Consider the following 19292-nt stretch of genomic DNA (forward strand, 5'->3'; position numbering starts at 1 on the left):
AACCGAGTTGATATTAATTATTAAAAATGAATATTATTTTGGTCTTTCAACCATAAAATTACGTTAGATAATTATTTTTCAAAGAAGAATGAAATTTAAAAATTAAATTAATTTCAATATCAAATTCTTATGACAGAGAATAAATTGATGTTTTTGATTGATTATTAAAAAATAAGTAAGCTTTCATTTTAAATCTCTAAATTGGTATCATTCTTTTTTTAGAAAATTAAATTCATATGAATCCAGTCTTTTTGCGAACCTAAAATAAAAGAATACTTTAAAGTCTTAAAATTATTTATAGGGGAGTTATAAAAATCTATAAAATTGGCGGATATATTCATTTTATATTTGAAAATGTTATGTTTTCTTTTTTTTGAACGAAAATCATTTTATATTTTCTGAAAATGATTTTAAAGATTATTTTAATATTTTTTGAAATATGTATAAAAATCTAATAATAAACATGCAATAAAGGGTAAGAAGAATCAATCATGCTATAAAAGTTTTAGAATCACTTGACTTGACGAGCAGATCAAGAGCGAAATGCCGTTTGAAAAAAAATGTGTGGTCATGAGTACATGACAATAACGTGTGATGGTGGGTCCAAAAACCTAGAGTTTGTGTTTGTAGTGTACCGTCCAAATTCTATATAACTATATGAATAATTGAAATATTGACGTAAAAATTGTGATAAATCCATTTGATTAAAATTTTACATTTCGTCATAAATTCCTTTCAGTTAATAACAGTTATTTCGATTAAAATATCTCGATCTCAAGAAAATATTAAAATATCTCAATATATTATCTAATATCTAATATAACATGAAGGCAACTCACCTAAAATCTATCTGTTTTATTATAATAATTTATTATGACATAAGCGTCCATGTCCTGGTGTTCATATACTCGTTTTCAACGCTCATAGCCGAAAAGGCAAAAGAAAATCTCATTTTCAATTTAAAATCTAAAATCCCAGACCAAGACCCAAGAAAGATACTGTTAACTTATCCATTTCAAAACAGTTGAAAACGTATTTGTTAATTGCCTTGCGTTATTAAAAAACCTTTATCTATTGTCTAATTTATTCATATTTTTTATACTGCCAAAAAAACTTACAAATATATTCATAGATTATTTACTAATACTATAAGCTCTTGGAGATGTGTTAGCTGATTCTGAGCAGCATTATTTTATTCCTCCATTTATTACACTCTCGTGGAGGACGCGGTTCATCTATCAGACAATTTTGACCTTTTATTTGTTGTAAAAGTTGGCCCTTTGATTCTTCCTTATCCTTTTTTTTTTTCATTATGATGAACTTCATTTTTTTAATATACAAATCAAGAACGTGAACTTTTTTCCATTGTAAATTCTAATTTTTTTATTATTTATGAACATGAGTCTATCGTAGTCTTAAAATCAAGGAAAATTAAATGGATACTATACATTTTTCATATAAAAAGATCAATATTATGATGTCAATCGTATATCAAGTCAACAAGCACACCAGTAAGACAAGCTCGGAATGAGACTTTGTATCCTTTTGAGAAGCATCCAAAGTCAAGTTGTGTAAAAGCTTTTTCAAGCATAAACTTGTAAATTTAATTTTGATGCAACGTCGGTTTGAAAATAATTCAAGTCTTATTACAATAAATTCGAGTTTTTATGTGATAAGAGTTTTCATTACTATTTTTCTAATTCGATGATAAAATTCTCACTAAAAGTTAATTTAATAAAAAATACGAGTACTTTCCACTATAAATTTAAACTATAATTGTTATAATAGTTAAAAACTTAAAGCCTCATGAAACTATTACTACAATTAATTTTATCAAATGAAATTAAGAAAAAGATGACCGTGACTTTTTAAAATAAATAATGCGTAAAAAATAATAATATGACTTTGTTATTCAAATAAATTGCTATCTTGATATATTGAAATAGTCGTGGGTATAAAGTAAGAATTTTCTTCTTTATTACTATTTCCATCTGTCTATTCTCATTGATTTTGCTTAGCTAATAACTATCTGCAAGTTTGACTTTTAGAATAACAAGAAATCCTTCATTGTAAGCCACCAATATAAAGAGTTTTCTTTTCAAATAAAATTATTAATAATAAAAAATAAAGATCTATGGTCAAACAAACACCAAATATATACGCACTGTAAACGGCCAAGACTTTAGCTAATAGAATTCTCATCTTCTTTTCTCTCCCTCTCTTTTTTTATATATATGCTGTCAGATTTCTCACTTCACAAACAAAGAACATTAGTGTCTGCTTCATATAACCAAACTCTTCACTCTGCTTCTGCTTCTTTGGTCAGTTCCCAATTCTCTACTTTTTCTCGTTTCTCTTCTTACCCTTTAATCATTCTTCACGGATTTTTGATCCCGGACACTTTTCCTCAACTGGGTTCCGAAAAAGTTTCTGTCTTTTTCACGCAATATTCTATTTTCAAACTCTTTTAGCGGCAGCATTTCCCCTGTTTTCTAACTCTGTACTTCTCTGTCACGGGGTAGTTTTTTAATTCACGCAATTCTACTTTTTTTTTTTGCAATTTTATTATAAAGGGTCATCGGTTGGTGAAGTTTTCTCGCAACTGGGTTCTTAAATCCCGCATCTTTCTCCATGTGTTTGTGCATGCAGGAAAGCACTTAACCAAACTCTCTGTTTCAGCTTCCTCTGTTTTTTGGGTACGAACAGAGTTTCTCTGTTTTTGACGATGGCCATAAAGGCGATTGAACTGTTGAAAGGGTGCGGATCACAAGAAGAAATAATGGAAGTGCTTGCTGCGGTGGCTTCGGATTTGGGGGATGTGATCGATGATGTGAACACCTTGCAGGTGATTCCACTGAATGGTGCAATGACCAATGAGGTTTTTCAGATAAACTGGCCAACCAAAAATGGTGGTGAGATCAGAAAGGTTCTGGTTCGTTTATATGGGGAAGGTGTTGAAGTTTTCTTTGACAGGGAAGAAGAAATTCGAAACTTTGACTGTATTTCAAAGCATGGTCAGGGTCCACGCCTTCTTGGCCGATTCACCTCTGGCAGAGTTGAGGAGTTTATTCATGCCCGAGTATGTTATCTCCTTTGTTTTTTATACTTCTTTTTCTTTACAAAAGCTTACATGATAGTTACATGGAGCAGAAAATTATCCTTGCCGAGGAGGTTATATTATTGGAGTTAAATTTTGATCTAGTTTTTTTTTTTTGGGTTAATTTTTACATTTTTGCTAATGAATTATTTATAATTGTCCGTCGACTAATTTTTACAGTAAAATGATAAATATAATTTTTGATTTAATTATTGTAAAAATCAATAAACTTATAATATATATGATAATTTGTGACTATATAATAACATAAAAATCTTTTACATTTTTGTTGCATTTACTATTTACTATTTTGCTAAATCTTAATTTAACTATTTTTCTACTGTGTGGACAAGGTAGATAGGCCAAGTGCCAAAAATAAAAAGGTTTTGTTAGAAAATAAAGGATTTATTAAATCTAAATTATAAAATTTACTTATTGCACTAAAAACTTTCTATTTTGACCATGTTAGATAGAAAAGTCAACTGAGATTTAATGCATCATTAGATAAGTTTAGTTTGTTTTTTTGAAAGCAGATAAGTTTGATTTTATTTATTGTTATTGTCATGTTTTTTTTTAATGATGTGTCAATGTGCAATTGGATGTGAATGAAAAATAATTTACACTGGGAACAATAACATTAAACTAACAAAATGGTATGCAATGGTGAACAAGTACCGGTAAGGATGAATCAGTCATCTATGTTGTCCGATTTTCAAACTCGGTTAGTGTTAGGCACCGTTGTTGGCTGATTATCTTTAATAATAAATATTCCCATAGATTTTAATGTTTTTATTTATTCCCAATAAATTTGGTTGCAGTGATTTATTTCAATTCGTGTTTGAGCTTTAGAGAGTATATGCTCAGTTTGAAAGTGAATTAGCTTTTTACTTTATTCTGTAGTCAAAAAGCTTTTCTTTGGACTGATACTTTCTTTTTCGTATTTTATTCCCTTTACTCTTGGAGCAATGGAGGGTTACCAATAACATTACCGTTTACCTGTTTAGGAATAATCGATTATTTAATTAATTAAGCAGCATCTTTAAGAAATCAAATTGAATGGTGATGAGTCAATGGGATGGGATCAGGTACTCTTAGGTGCTACTTTCACCATTCTTTATTCCTCCACTCCCTCCTAAATGTTATTTCTCTGTCAGAAATAAAGAAACATGATAAAACAATGATGGGGTAAGGGCATTGGAATTTTTTTATGCATATATGGAAATATCAGACTTGGAAAGTCTTATTTCCTGTCTAATTCACTCATTAAGTGCTAATTAATAAATATGGTACTTGATAATTATGCAATTAAGTAGCTGCTGACATGTTGTTTGTCAACTTTATATTTGGCACTTCAGGGTTGGGTTGAAGAGTTGTAGTAGATGGGTAATTTGTTTGGTCCACCCAACTAGTTGATGGACCTTATGATCTCCTATGCGGGACTCTGAAAGTGAGTACTTAGACAGTGGACACTATATATGAAATTAAAGACCTTTTATTTAAACCAAGATTTATTAAGTTTTAGGCGGAATAGCTCGAAGTAATGACTTATGTTACTAAAATAGACACTTCTATCCTCTATTTGTCTTCAATTAATCATGGCTATCCACTCAAGATTGTCTATTATGAAGGGGGGGATATGTTGAACAAAATTTAATCTCGAGTCTTGACAACCCAAGAACTAAGTTCCAAAGGTGAATAAAATAATTAAAAATTTATTAGAATAATATATCAGCCAGCAGCATAACTTGGTAGGCCTCACATATCAACTATGCACTATGGTATTCCTTGAGGGCTGAGTTCTTCCACCCAGTGATTTTTATATGCTGTTGATACGTCACTTTATGCATCCCAATGGATACAAAACAATTGAACAAGTCAAAAGTCAAGATGATGAGTTATACAAGTAGTGTTAATTATGTTCCTAGCATAATGTTTTTTTTTTCTGTTTTTTTTTTCCTAGACTCTCTCAGCTGCTGACCTCCGTGACCCTGAAGTATCTGCTTTGATAGCATCTAAGATGAGAGAGTTCCATAATCTTCATATGCCTGGTGCAAAGAAGGTTCAGATTTGGCACAGAATGAGGTAACTATAGTTCAGACCAATCTTAAAATCCTTTATCATTTCTATGCTGAATATTAATTGCTATCCATGTGTTATTTACTAGGAAGTGGCTCGGTCAAGCCAAAAGTCTGTGCTCCCCAAAGGATGAAAAAAATTTTGGCTTGGACAATCTGGATGAGGAAATAAATATCCTGGAGAAGAAGTTATCTGAAGGATATCAAGAGATTGGTTTTTGTCACAATGACTTACAATATGGTAACATAATGATGGATGAAGAGACAAGATTAATCACTATAATTGTAAGTTGTGGTCATATATTCTTTGCCTCTGGTGTTTGTTGTGGCCTTACTTTTCCTTTTAATAGTGCTATTGCAACAATTTGAATGCTAAACCCATGGAAATTTGTACATGATCTTGCTGTGTCAATGTTGGGACCTAGGAGGATAATACCACTTTTATAGGATCTTTTCATCTTTTATCAGTCATATGCTCATATTTTACAGTAAACTTATCTTTTGTTTGTATTTTAATTTCTTTCAATGATACAGGACTATGAATATGCCAGTTATAATCCCATTGCATATGACCTCGCAAATCATTTTTGTGAAATGGTGGCAGATTACCACAGTGACACACCTCATGTTCTTGACTACACGAAGTATCCAGGTAAAGTTCTTGTTTGTAATATTTTTGCTGCCCAAATTACATTTCCACAATGAGTAATAGTATAGTTGCAATTTTACGTTTGTTGAAATCACTCTGAATTGCTGACACACCAAATTGGATATGGTAAACCAGGACTAGAGGAACGTCAAAGATTTATCCGCAACTATCTGAGTTCTGAAGGTTAGTCTACTGTCCTGATGACTCCATGTTATGAGAAGTTGAAATCATGTCATGAAATGCCACGCTTCTGAATCTCATAAATGTCTAAAATTTGTTTTGGCAACTCTCTGTACACAGGCAATAAACCAAGCAATGCTAAAGTGAACCAGTTAGCGAAAGCTGCAGAAAAATACACTCTTGCAAACCATCTATTTTGGGGGTTGTGGGGACTTATTTCGGTAAGATTTATTTACTTATCTATTTATTTATTTTCAATTCCCTGGTGAGGTATACTAATATTGATGTTATGCATGTGCATGCAGAGTTATGTGAACAAAATTGATTTTGACTATAAGGAGTATGCAAGGCAGAGGTTTCAGCAATACTGGATAAGGAAGCCTACTTTATTGGACTCACCAAGCATCGTTTCCCTAGATGAAACTGTGAATGGATTGATGCCATCCTTCACGTGATTTTGCTTCAGATTTCTTATAGCCTTTTTGGAGATGTAGGGTGCGATACCAAACATGCATTTACTGAAGTTTAGTCTTAGTATATATATTAATATATTAATAACACCTGAAGGTATGATATGCAGCATCATATATGTAAACAATATGTAATCACTAACAATGTGTGATGAGTTTTGGAAATTTAAGGATTGTTTACCAGTCCCTCTCTTTTGGGATTGAGTTGGGGGATAAGAGTGAGAATAAGTAGTTTATATTGTTTGCAATATTGATGGGATATGCATATAGCAAATAGATAGATTTGTTCTCGCATTTTACTTACACATTAAATAATGATTGAGGTTGAGATTTGATATTAATCACTCAGAAGTTTTTGTTTTTAACTATTGTAATTAGAGTATTTGACTTTAGAATAAAACTCCAAAATATTTCTATTAGTTTCAATTCTTTAGGTTTACTATAAGTCTAACTACTGTATTATATAATATTTCTCTTAAATATAGCATTCAGTTCCTATAAATGGTTATAATTTAGCTCGACTATTTTTAAATAACATCTATAATTCTTTGGACATTCTTTTTGCTTGTGATTAATATGAATTATTATAACAATTGTTGTTAGCAAATAGGATGACAAAAATATATCTTTACACAGTCACACCGGAAGATTCTTTCTGATAAGGCAGACATAAAAGACAAAATTTTCTCCTAACTCAAGAATCAATCTAAACTTGTCTCTGATTTATGGATGGACAAAATTGGGTTAAACTCATATCCTTATAAACTAAATATCCTTATAAATTAAAATGAAACTTTTTATACTTGATTTTTCTGTGTAAAAATTATATCTTTATTCCTCCGGATGATATTTTACAAATTTTAATGAAATTTCATGTATGTAATAATAGAAGAAATGTTAAGAACACACTCTTTTGAATATATACTCTTTTATTAGTTGAAATTTATTGAAAATCACAAAATTGAGTAAGTCTCACATTTGATTTAATGACTCTCTTCTAATTCTATAATTTTTAATAAATTTTAACTAATAAAAGATAATGTATTAAAAGAAGTGTGATCCTAACACTACTCTTAATAATATTTATCAAAAAATAAATATAAAATTTTAGCTGCCTTTTGTCACATGAAGATCTCACAGCAAAAGATCCATTCTCCTACAATAATTTGAAGAAGAAAAGCAAGAAAATGATAAGAGTAAATTACACTCGTACTTTCTATATTTTTTTCAAATTGCGTTTGATATCCCTCTTTTTTTTTTACATCACTTTTACTCTCTTATGTTAACGTCGTTAACTAACGTCAATTGAATTGAAATATGTAAGCAGATGAAATTGTCCTAATATCTTTGTTAAATACTCAATAACAAGTTAACAATTGACATTGTGAATGAACATTTCTTAAGGCAATAACAATTTTCCTTTAATATTTGATTTTTATTTCATTGTTGCTAACACTCGAAGAAGATGCATGTTTTGATCGAGACATTATGTCAAACACCTAATCATCAAAAATAAATATTTCAAAGAAAGAAGTTAAAAACATAAATGCATGAACAAAACACTAAAATTTAAAATAAAAGACCATATTCAATCAATAGGCATTGTTGGGAACACATCCAACAAAAATACAACAACCAAACGACATAATACGCACCAAAGAAATTGAACTAAAAAAGAAGAAGAAGAAGGAAAGGTGTTAACACATGCGTATCAACAAGATGAGTTCACATCCAACAAAAAATTGAGTTCACGTCCAATTAGAGAAATAAGAAAAAGAATGAAGAATGTTAAATATTTTTGGGTTGAAAATTGTCATATCTTTTATGGAATAAGATAAAGATATTTTAGACATAAATTTTCATTAAAAGTCATGTGATCAACGTGCGTCTATTTTCTATTAAATTATTAAATAGTGTTTAAAAGGAAATGAGTCTGAATATATTATGAGTTAAACAATTAAGAAAATGTTTGTAGGGTGCAAAAAAGGAGAGATATCGAATACAATTAAAAAAAAGAAATACAAGTATAATTTTCTCAAAAGATAAAAGAAAGAAGAAGAAAATAATGAGTGTTTCACACAACCATACATATTATTAATTTCAAGGTGCACAAATCATGGCTTTAGTTAGCCATTTTAAGAAAATCTACATCCACAAGGCAAAATTTCCATGATAACACAAACTGAAACACACCATACACACACTTTTCACATATTGGATCATACGGAGTTCCCCCACATTTTATTTAATTAGATTATACATATAAAATCAAACAGGAAACTAGATACATGATGAGTTGAGTTGTGGGGTGGAGGAAGAACAGCGACGTTGCGTTGCCAAACTAGCGACGGAAACTCCTAACTTGTCTCGGCGGTTCGGCCTCGTTGTCACGCAGCTTGACGAGTGTGTAAACACCAGCACCAGCCAGAGCACCCAACGTTGGTGCCACCAAATAGATCCATATATGCTTGTAATTTCCTGCTGCAACGGCTGGACCCAACGTGCGCACCGGATTCATCGAACCACCACTTGTTGGTCTAATCAACATAAGATGTCATTCATTTGTTAATCTTCAACATTCTTAAAATTCATAGCAGCTAGCTTTCTTACCCTGATATGAGAATGTTGAGTAGAACTGTAGCCCCGACAGCAATACCTGCCAATTCACCGACCTGCACAGCATAACACCACCAATTCTATAATATAAACGAAAGCTCAATTTGATGATTATGAATTGCAAGATAGGAAGCAATGGATGAACTCACCGCACGAGTATCAGTGGCCACAGCAGTGACAACAAACAAGAGAATAAAAGTGATGATGAACTCAGTCGCGAAAGCCTGGGCGACGCTGACGGTAGGGACAGTGACCCCACCAGAAAGGAAAGGGTGGTAAACACCTTTGAGAGCATAACAGGCACAGATGGAGGCAGAGACTTGTGCTGCTATGTAGGCTGGGACATGGGCCCAAGGGAAGTGGCGAAAGGCCGCGAAGGCAATGGTGAGGGATGGGTTCAGGTGTGCACCCGAGATGTGGCCAATGGAGAGAATAATGAACATCACTGTTAGCCCTGCACAAGCTGCATTTCCCATTAGAGTCTCTACTCCATTGTACTTGTTGTTCACTATTGGTCCAGCAGTTGCAGCAAATATCAATATGAAAGTCCCCACAAACTCTGCTCCAACCTGTTTGTTCATCATTACACCATTGTTTAGTGCTCAATTCCAAGCTCACAGTCACAGGACATAACTCCTACCATTCAAGTTTGTATTTGTACATATTGAATTCAGGATTTTACTTGTCTAATTTAAAGAGAGATAATCCTCCTTAATTGTGTCAGTGTTGTACTTTTCTAAACAATCTGATTGATTCTTGTACATTGTTTACTTCTAACTTTGCTTTCTCTACATGTGTAATTGATTCATTCACACGGACCATTGGAGTATTCTTCATTCCAAATACAAAAAAAAACACACAAACACATCTGAGTTTATGTAAGAATTGTGCCTATTCGTGTGCAATAATAGAAATGTTGCAAGTTGTAAGATAAAATACTTGTATTTTATACCAAAATATTACTGGAGCTTACCTATTGAATTTATTAAGGGCCTGTTTACTTTGCACTATGAATTAATTCCTACACTTCATTAATTCCAATGTAAATATGTAGTTGAAATTCATATATATATACTATTTATCGGTTGTTATAAGAGGGATAATATGAGAACTTTTTCAAAGGTCAATATCTTAATATACTTTCAACCAAACACACTTCACTACACAGTTTTTATGAGACCCAATATATTAATGTTGAATTGTTGATATGATCACACCTATAATTGACATTAATATGAACACTCATCTCAATTTTATTTAACATACTAAAATCATATATGTTAAAATTAATTCTACTCAACCTTAAAACAAAAAATCAGTTTAATGGTCATGCTTTAATAGTGTAAAATAATTTTACATTGTCATATAAATTATTATTGATATAACTTAATAATTGTCATAAAAGTCATAAATTTATTATACATGAAATATGCTATTGATGTAATATAAAATTATTTTATGGTATCCGTGTATAATAGAAAAATAGTAAATTCTTGTTCCATTTGAGTTTAACGGATAATATGCATGTAATTTTTTTTTATTCTTCATTTGTTACGTAACATCAAACAAACTTGTAGTCATGGGAAACCAAAAAAAATGACAACTTTTTCAGGTCTTGGGAAGCTGAAAAGGGGTGGGGATTGGTGATTTTTCAGATTGTGGGGATGGAACTCCAAACCTAATGGACATGTGCCTTTAGCTTCAATTACAAAGTTACCATCAAGGGACAAACACCCTCGTTCAGGACGTACAAGGGTAAGACTTCCTGTACTCTCACTACTTCTTACACTATTCATTACATTATCAAAAATCCATTTCAAAATGTAATTTGTATTTCAGAACGAATTTTCTATAATATAATGGAAAGTGTAAGAAACAATAGCGGGAGTGCAGGAAGCAGCAGCCCACACAAACAATTCATAAGCTATGGGGCCTATACTAGCCTTGTTGGGGTTTTATTTAACTTCTGAAATAAACTCTCAAATTCTTATTTTTACTCAATTCTTTTTTACAAATTAATTCGACTAAATTTTTTATATTCAAATCTCACTAACCAAACATCAAATTTTACCAAAAATAAAATAAAATTCAAAATTTACATTTTCAAATTTTATCAAGTTAACACTAAATTTATTAGTTATATTTTTTTCTTAAGTTTTTTTTTCTTTCTAAAAAGGCTAAGTATGACTCATATTCATCTATTAAGAAAAAAAGTACATTTTTAAAATAAAAAATTAAAAGAAGAAAAACTTAAGCACTTTTCCAAAAGAGGAAAATATAATTTTTTCTAAACAAAATGAAACGAGAAGTTCGAAGCCTCACTTGTACAGGTATGACCTTGATTATGAATGTGACAATGTTATCCATGGAAATAAAAAAATATATTTTGACACACCTCTTTTGGGTTGGTTATTTATTTTTGTTTTAGTTTGGATAAATTTCTTAACAATTACTTATAAGAGAAAAATAGAAAAAATTAACAAAATAAAAGAATTTAAATTTTTTTCATAAATTGAAATTAATTTATACATTTCAGCTTTTTTTAAAATTAATTCAATTAAATTTCTATAAGTTAATTGTAACTAAAAAGAGGAGTTTGATTTTGTTACCCTGTTTCTAAGTCTGAGATGCCAATGCATAATATTTAATTTTGAAGGTAATGATATAAAAGGATTTTTATTATCTTTGTCTCGAAGTTTTGAAACGCCAGTGCACGATATTTGCCGTAATTATGTATTTTATTTTAAAATTACTGTCACTTTAAGATTATTAATAAAGAATAAGAAATACTGTAAAAAATAATGTATAATGTTATATAAAATTATAAGATTATTTAATTATAACATTTCGTTTAGGTTAAATTACTCATTTGGTCCCTATAATTTTTAATATTCATACCTTTTTAGTTCTTATAATTTAAAAGTGTTAGTCTCAATCCTTTATATTTTAATTCTCTTTTAGTTCTTTTAATCTTTTTAGTCCTATTTTTATATTTTAATTCTCTTTTAATCTCCATAATTTAAAAGTGATATTTTTAGTTCCTATAATTTATATTTTAATTACTTTTTAGGTCTTAATACAAAAAATAGTTATAAATTATCAATTATTTTTTTATTAAAAATTATAAATTAGTTACAAATTATTTGCTAATATTTTATAGTTAATTATAATTGATAATATTACTAAAAGATAATTAAAATATAAAAGATAGAAATTAAAAATATCACTTTCAAACTATAGGGATTAAAAGGAAATTAAAATATAAATTATAAAAACTAAAAAAATTACTTTCAAACTAAGACTAAAAGAGAATTAAAATGTAAATTATAAAAATTAGAAGAAAATTAAAATATAAACTATAAAAAATAAAAAAATCATCGTAAATCTATAGGAAACAAATAAATCATTAAACCATTGTTATTGTTAGAAAAAAGTAACTATTATTTTTAAACTTTATAAATCAATAAATATATACATATTTGGAACAAATTAAACTTGAAAGTAGTAATTATTTCAAGATGTAAAAGAAGTAAAAGTTATAGAAAAATAAAGTATCAATTTCTATAGGCAATAAAACTAAAATGAATTTTGTAACCATTTTTGGTGAAATAAAAGATCTCAACTTCAATAATGATGGTATGCATCAAAGTCAAAGGATAGGAAATTTGAGAACACGATTCAACTTGCCTTTATCAAAAGGTCACAGAAAAAGGACAACATGAGGAAGAAAATAAATGCAAAGTAGTCAACGACCATAAACATCAACTAAGAGAGGAAAGCAATGTTATTAATAGAAGGATTGGAAATCTTGAGTCGATATTTGAATTAACCCATACAAGGGGTAGGTATTAGTCGAAGGCAAACGTGCTTAAGGTGATGCTTGTGTGACATGAAATGAAAAAGAGAACTCAGTTTTTATTTGTCTTTTTCAGGAGAAAAAAAAAATCAAAGGTGAGACATGAAATGAAGAAAGACTAACAGAAGCTTATACCCTGCGTTTGGATTAGCCAAATTGGAAAGGAAAATGAAGAAGAGAAGATAACGGAAAAATAACGTTGGATCTCATCTATATTTCTCTACATCCAAATCCTTGTGAGAAAAATTGTTTCAAAGTTTTTTTTTTGTTTTGTTTTTCTTAACTGCAATAGATAAATTTATGAAATTTCAAGAAGCCAGAATTATGATTTGGTTTTCTTGAAAATGTAACTCCTAAAACATTTGAATATGTTCTAAATATATTTTGATTGGAATCCTTAATTTTTTTAATTCTACTTTAGGTAGTCCAAGAAATGAAAGCTTAATTTACACTAAAAAATCTTGATTTTTTTTATCCACGCAGAAATTATTGATGCGTGTATCTTAATCAGTAGAAATTATTGATTCATGTAGCTTAATTAATACTATAAAGTACTACAGGTGTGCGTATAGCTTAATTAATACTGTATAAATTATTGACGTGTGTAGAAAGATGATGATGCGTACATAATGGGGGACTTGCTAATACTACAGGTTTAGAGGAATACAGAGAGAGATGATAGGTTTGGCTTAAGTCGAATTAATAGGTTTAGACTTTAGAATGATGCCCAATTCAATTTCTAACGTTTCTTTTAATAATTCATTTAACATTTATTTTTAAATGAAGGAACATTGCCAGAAAGACTGGTTGTTGCCCAATTGTATTGGAATAAAAAATGTAATTGACACCAGCCAATATATTCTTAGTTCTTCAAGTTGGGTTGTATCTTGTATGACATGTTCGTTTAAATTGAGTTTTAGCACATTAAGCTAATCTAATGTAATTTAATTCATATTTTAGACTAACGTAAGTTTTTTTTTTTTTCATCTTCTACAGTGTTTTCATTGCCTCAAAATCAGTTCATCTCTTCCAATTACAAATGAGATATAGTTAACCCACATTTTACAAATTTAACTATATATATGCATGGTTTTAATGTGTATATTTATATGGGTATAGACGGCTTATTTATTTCTTATTTTGTAAAATTTAAATTAAAAAAATTAATCTAACATTATTATATAAAAAGACGGATAAAATACCTCGATATTTGTGAAAAAGCTCATTATGATAAAATGTAAATAATATACTACCCACACATCGTTAAAATAAAAAATAATAATATAAAAAGTTATTCTCCTACTGTATGACAAGATAAAAAAAGTATTATATATCGAAAGGATAAAAGATAACAAATTACAGTATAATAAAAGCCAAATTCAGCGGAACACACACCACACAGCCTGCATGTACGCAATGTGTGTGATTGTGTGAATGTTAACCCCGCCGCGTGAATTTGGTATTTATGGGTAGTAAACTAAAGAGAAAAATAAAATTTATAAAAATGGCAAGATAGGAAAAGAAAAAAATAAGATACGCTACGTAGCTACGTCACCGATTAAAAAGAGTAAGAAAAATGCAAATAAAAGGCGTTGACCGAAATAGAGAGGGGCTTACCTTTTGAGTGAGAGAAACATTGGGAAGTGGAACACCAACTGAGAAATCAGTGAAGCAGATATGGCCCTTGGTCGGCAAACACTTGCACCGTGCCATTGCGAACGAGTCTCGCTCGTGCGACAGTGAGTCAACTCGCAGCGACGTGAATAAGGGTCCTCCCGGAGTATCCGGCGTCGCCGGCACCGACGCCGCCGTCGGCGTCCCTGTCTCCGATTCCGGCATCCTTCTTTTTTTGTTTTGTTTTTCAAACTTCACAAATATAAGATAAAAATAACTAGAAAAGGATAATTGGATAAAGATAGTGAACACACCCAAGGGTACACACTACATCATTTTCCAAATGTAAGGATTAAAAAATTGTGTTTTTTTGTGTTTTTTTTCCTGGGGAATTTGTAAGGTAGAAAGGGTACAGTTACATGATTGGATGGTTTTTATAAATGTGTTGCTAAGGAAGATTGGAAGGAGAGAGGGGACCCAGGTTTGAAAACTTTGAGGTTAGCTAGAAAGATGAAGATAAAAAAAAGTTTTTTTTTTTTTTGTGGGGGGGAGTTTATATGGTACTAGAAAGGGAAGAGTTACATAATTGGATGGTTTTTATAAATGTGTTGTTAAGGAAGATCGGAAGGAGAGAGAGGACCCAGGTTTAGAAAGTACTTTGAGGTTAGAAAGATGAAGTAGTATGCAATTGTGGGATTATATAGAGTTTAATGGTGGAAGTAAGTGCTGAGTGGGGTGTGTTGTTGTTGTTAAGGTTGGAATGGAATCGGGGAAAACTTGTGAGAAGGGTTGTGATCCAACATGGAAAAGGGAAAAGCTAGCGTGGGTTGATGAAGGTGGAGGAGGGAGAAGAAGGAAAACAAAAGTGGTGTAGGGAATGGTCGGAAAAATAAAAGAGGGGGTGGTCAACGAGTTAGAGGATTGGAGATGGGAATGGAGGAGAAGTGAGGAGTGGTTAATATATATATGGATTATAATATTTGGAAGGCTATGAATGTGATTATTAAAAGTCGCAAAATTAAAGTCGGCGAGTTGCTTGCATAATGGAAAAAGATTGTTCTCGTTATTCGTAAGTAAATTTGTCTTTCTTTGTTTCTCTTCTTCTTTTTTCTTAATTTATTTTTAAGAAAAAGGTAATTAAATTTAGAAAAAAAAATTGTAGTATTAGATAAGTGCGTCACATGTTATCCAGCGTGTTAAATCAATTTATAAATTTTTTATTTTAATGGTCAATTGATATATATAACTGCATTAAAAACCCAGATAGAGAAATTTGTCATCTACCATAGTTTTATTGAGCTTCTACATAAGTAACTCCCCATCAAAAATGTAACTGTCTTAATAGCATAATAAAATTAAATTAGACTTGCAAATTTTATTTTTCTGATCAAGAAGGTTTTGTTATAAGAGATAAAATTTATATTGATAATTTCTATATTTCAAAATATTAGTCTCAACCTTCCGAAGATACCATGCTTTAGGCATAAAAAAATCCTGAAAGTTCAATTATATTTTGCCAGTTTGATATCTTAGATTTTATAATTTTTAAAATAAATTTAGTAATGATTACATTAAATATTTTTTTTAAAACAAAATCGATTACCCACTTGTGTCAATTTTAGTTGCAACTAGTAGTAAGTACAGAGTTTTTATAATTACGAGAAAATAAAAAATATATACAGTAAAATTATAATGTGATAAAGAAATAAAAAATAATATCATAAAATAGTATAAGAAAACATAAATAATACAAGTAGAAATATTATCATAATGGAAAAGTCAAAGGTATTGTATTATTGATTATTTTACTTTATGTAATGATTCTATAATATATGGTTTTTTATATGATACTCCAATAAACATAAGTTATTCATGCGCTAAGTTACATCATATTATATTATATCTTAAATATAATGATGTTGTTTGTTTTCTTTTCCAGCACTTACGTCTTTCTATACTTTTGATTACGAATGTTTTTAATTATATATATATATATATATATATATATATATATATATATATATATATATATATATATAATTGCATTAAAAACCCAGATAGAGAAATTTGTAATCTATAATAGTTTTATTGAACTTCAACATAACTAACTCCCTATAAAAAATGCAACTGTCTTACTAGCATAATAAAATTAATTCTACTTAATTAGACTTGCAAATTTTATTTTTTTTCTGCATGAAGTTGTAAGAGATAAAATTTATTTTGATAATCTCCATATTTTGAAATATTAGTCTCAACCTTCCGATTATACCTTGCTTTAAGCATAAAAAAAATCCTGAAAGTTCGATTATATTTTGCCAGTTTGATATCTTAGATTTTATAATTTTTAAAATAAATTTAGTAATGATTACATTAAATATTTTTTTAAAACAAAATCGATTACCCACTTGTGACAATTTTACTTGCAACTAGTAGTAAGTACAGAGTTTTTATAATTACGAGAGAATAAAAAATATATATAGTAAAATCATATTGTGATAAAGAAATAAAAAATAATATCATAACATAGTATAAGAAAACATAAATAATACAAGTAGAAATACTATCATAATGGAAAAGTCAAAGGTACTATATTATTGATTATTTTACTTTATGTAATGATTCTATAATATATGGTTTTTTATATGATACTCCAATAAGCATAAGTTATTCTTGCGCTACGTTACATCACACTATATTATATCTTAAACATAATGATGTTGTTTGTTTTCTTTTCCAGCACATATTGGTTACGTCTTTCTATACTTTTGATTACGAATGTTTTTAATTATATATAATTGTAGTTTAGGACAAAGTAAGTTTAGCAAATTTATCGCCAAGATGTCCCAATAAGATTTTGCATTTTAAGAGGAAAATTCAAGGCATCGTGCATAATTCGTATAATAAATTATACAAAGTTAACTATATATAGTGTTGTTAACAAAGTTGCAAGATTATAAGCAAGCTAGAAAAATTACGAAGTTGAAAAAAATTTAAAAATTCAACTTCAAAATGTATGTTATATATTTTCGTTAATAATATTATCTGTTATTAGAGTTGTTGTTTTTTTTAAAAAAAAAAATATTTGAAAATGACGGACGACACATTCTGAAGTTATGTTTGCAAGGACGCATGTTACTGTGCCTTAAGTTTTAATGAATGTTTTTATTTGTGTATAGTTGCACACCTAATTGCGTTGAAGATTTCTATCTATAATATAAGAGTTCATGTGGTGTAGTGTGGCCATTTCAATAATCAACTAATGTACTAATTAGTTTTCCACGCTCGTGCGTGATGGCCTACACTGTATATTACCCAAGGGATTGCTAGCTAGGTTGGATGAACTTATTATAAATAGATGATAGGTTATGTTTTATATTTTTTAAAAATTGAAATAAATATATAGGTTATTGGTTACTTACACTAATCTGGATAAAAAAAACACACTACAATTTTTGTTCAAACTAGATTCTTCATCTTTTGAGTTGTAAACGATTTTTTTTTTCTATTATCGTGAGTTTCATATCTAAAGAGGAATAAAATATAACTTAACTTCTTCTTGTGTTATTCTATAATTTTATAAACGATGATAATGAATAAGTTGATAATTGTTCATAATGTCCATTAAGGACTATGTGCATGTGTAGAGATAGTCGATTGGCCGGTGTTCATTATTTGTGGGTCTGAACAGTACAGTTTTATTTGGACTAGGAGTAAAATAAAAATGATAGAAATAGAGAAAAAAATAGACTAAAAAATATAGTTACATGAAATGACAATAAAATAGTTATATTTTATTCTTTCCTCGATTTTTTGAAATATTTTACACGTAAGAATTTTATTGACTCGTTTTTTTGATATATTTTAGTTAAAAATATTATGCACATCTAAATTTATAATCTCTTTAATTATTTTTTTGAAAAGATAAATAAAATAATAACACTTCATGTTCTGGACACTAAAATAAAACACTTCAGTTTTTTGAGTTTGTTTATTTATTTTATTATATTTTCTGTTTAATAAAAAAATATGTCGATTTTTTCATTTTTATTTCTTCAAATAACAGTTTTTGCTCTATTTTTTTTCTATCTCTTATGATTCCTCGTCCAGAAAAAGTGTAAAGTAACTTTCTTTGTAGCAGCTCTGTACTTTCGGTTTGGGCTAATGACGCTTGCAATTGCAACATTCGATAGCGGCCTTGCATTTTGAGTAAGCACTCCTCCAAATTCAGATGACCTCTAATTCCTATCGTCAAAGCCGTACGAATTAAAAATAAAATAAAATATTCCAACCATAAAGTAATCTATATTATCATGCGCAGGAACTTCCAAAATTTATGTCACGTCAGTTACGATTTGTTTTTTTTTTTCTTAATTTCCAGTTTAGTTATTAAATTTAAAAACCTCGTCACTATACCAAAGAACAAATAAGAAATACTCTATATTAAAATAAAAGTAATACTTTTCCGAATAATGCGACAAGTAAGAAAACCATATTTATTCCTCCATAATTTTTTTTAAAACAAATTCGAATTCCAAATTAAGAGGTATTAAAAAATCATATACTAATAAAAATATTAATCATTAATATTATTTTTATTTAACATGTATGAAATTATTAATATAATATATATCATCATTTCATATGAATGGTATGATGCATCCTACCAACAATATATATAATATAATAAAAATATTACTTATTAATATTCAAGTTAATAAAGTACATCATATTATAA

The 19292-nt window shown here is 29.3% G+C and overlaps 2 protein-coding genes across 4 annotated transcripts; one reads left to right on the forward strand and one right to left on the reverse strand.

Annotated features, from left to right (window-relative positions):
* Window positions 1-2172: 2172 nt before the first annotated feature.
* LOC547866 (choline kinase) lies at window positions 2173-6812 on the forward strand. 3 transcript variants are annotated; one of them, XM_006605345.3, is made up of 8 exons: window positions 2173-2321; window positions 2680-3079; window positions 5058-5179; window positions 5262-5457; window positions 5707-5824; window positions 5957-6004; window positions 6122-6222; window positions 6307-6812. In XM_006605345.3, the coding sequence occupies exons 2-8, from the start codon at window positions 2726-2728 to the stop codon at window positions 6454-6456; spliced, it is 1089 nt and encodes a 362-aa protein (XP_006605408.1). In that variant the 5' UTR covers window positions 2173-2321; window positions 2680-2725; the 3' UTR covers window positions 6457-6812. The 3 variants fall into 3 exon arrangements, with proteins under 3 accessions (XP_006605408.1, NP_001235340.1, XP_040869014.1); NM_001248411.2 differs by having other exon boundaries at window positions 2222-2321; window positions 2650-3079; window positions 6307-6635; XM_041013080.1 differs by having other exon boundaries at window positions 2264-2518; window positions 2650-3079.
* A 1731-nt stretch (window positions 6813-8543) lies between these two features.
* Window positions 8544-15505, reverse strand: LOC100804356 (probable aquaporin NIP5-1). The gene is made up of 4 exons (XM_041013357.1): window positions 14561-15505; window positions 9237-9656; window positions 9082-9143; window positions 8544-9008 (listed from the first exon to the last, which is right to left on the reverse strand). Exons 1-4 carry the CDS (start codon window positions 14780-14782, stop codon window positions 8813-8815), a joined length of 900 nt encoding a protein of 299 aa, XP_040869291.1. The 5' UTR covers window positions 14783-15505; the 3' UTR covers window positions 8544-8812.
* Between the last annotated feature and the right edge of the window lie 3787 nt (window positions 15506-19292).

This window comes from Glycine max, chromosome 20 (assembly GCF_000004515.6).
Source record: "Glycine max cultivar Williams 82 chromosome 20, Glycine_max_v4.0, whole genome shotgun sequence".
In the NCBI taxonomy this organism is placed as follows: Eukaryota; Viridiplantae; Streptophyta; class Magnoliopsida; order Fabales; family Fabaceae; genus Glycine; species Glycine max.

Bases quoted from the DNA above. Each gene is read 5' to 3' on its own strand.
- LOC547866 (XM_006605345.3), top strand. From the start codon at position 2,726: ATGGCCATAAAGGCGATTGAACTGTTGAAAGGGTGCGGATCACAAGAA. The intron at 5,458-5,706 runs GTAAGTTGTGGT...TCAATGATACAG, and splicing joins CAAGATTAATCACTATAATT to GACTATGAATATGCCAGTTA. The intron at 6,223-6,306 runs GTAAGATTTATT...ATGTGCATGCAG, and splicing joins GGTTGTGGGGACTTATTTCG to AGTTATGTGAACAAAATTGA.
- LOC100804356 (XM_041013357.1), bottom strand. From the start codon at position 14,782: ATGCCGGAATCGGAGACAGGGACGCCGACGGCGGCGTCGGTGCCGGCG. The intron at 9,657-14,560 runs GTAAGCCCCTCT...ATGAACAAACAG, and splicing joins ATGTTTCTCTCACTCAAAAG to GTTGGAGCAGAGTTTGTGGG. The intron at 9,144-9,236 runs GTGAGTTCATCC...TATGCTGTGCAG, and splicing joins TGGCCACTGATACTCGTGCG to GTCGGTGAATTGGCAGGTAT.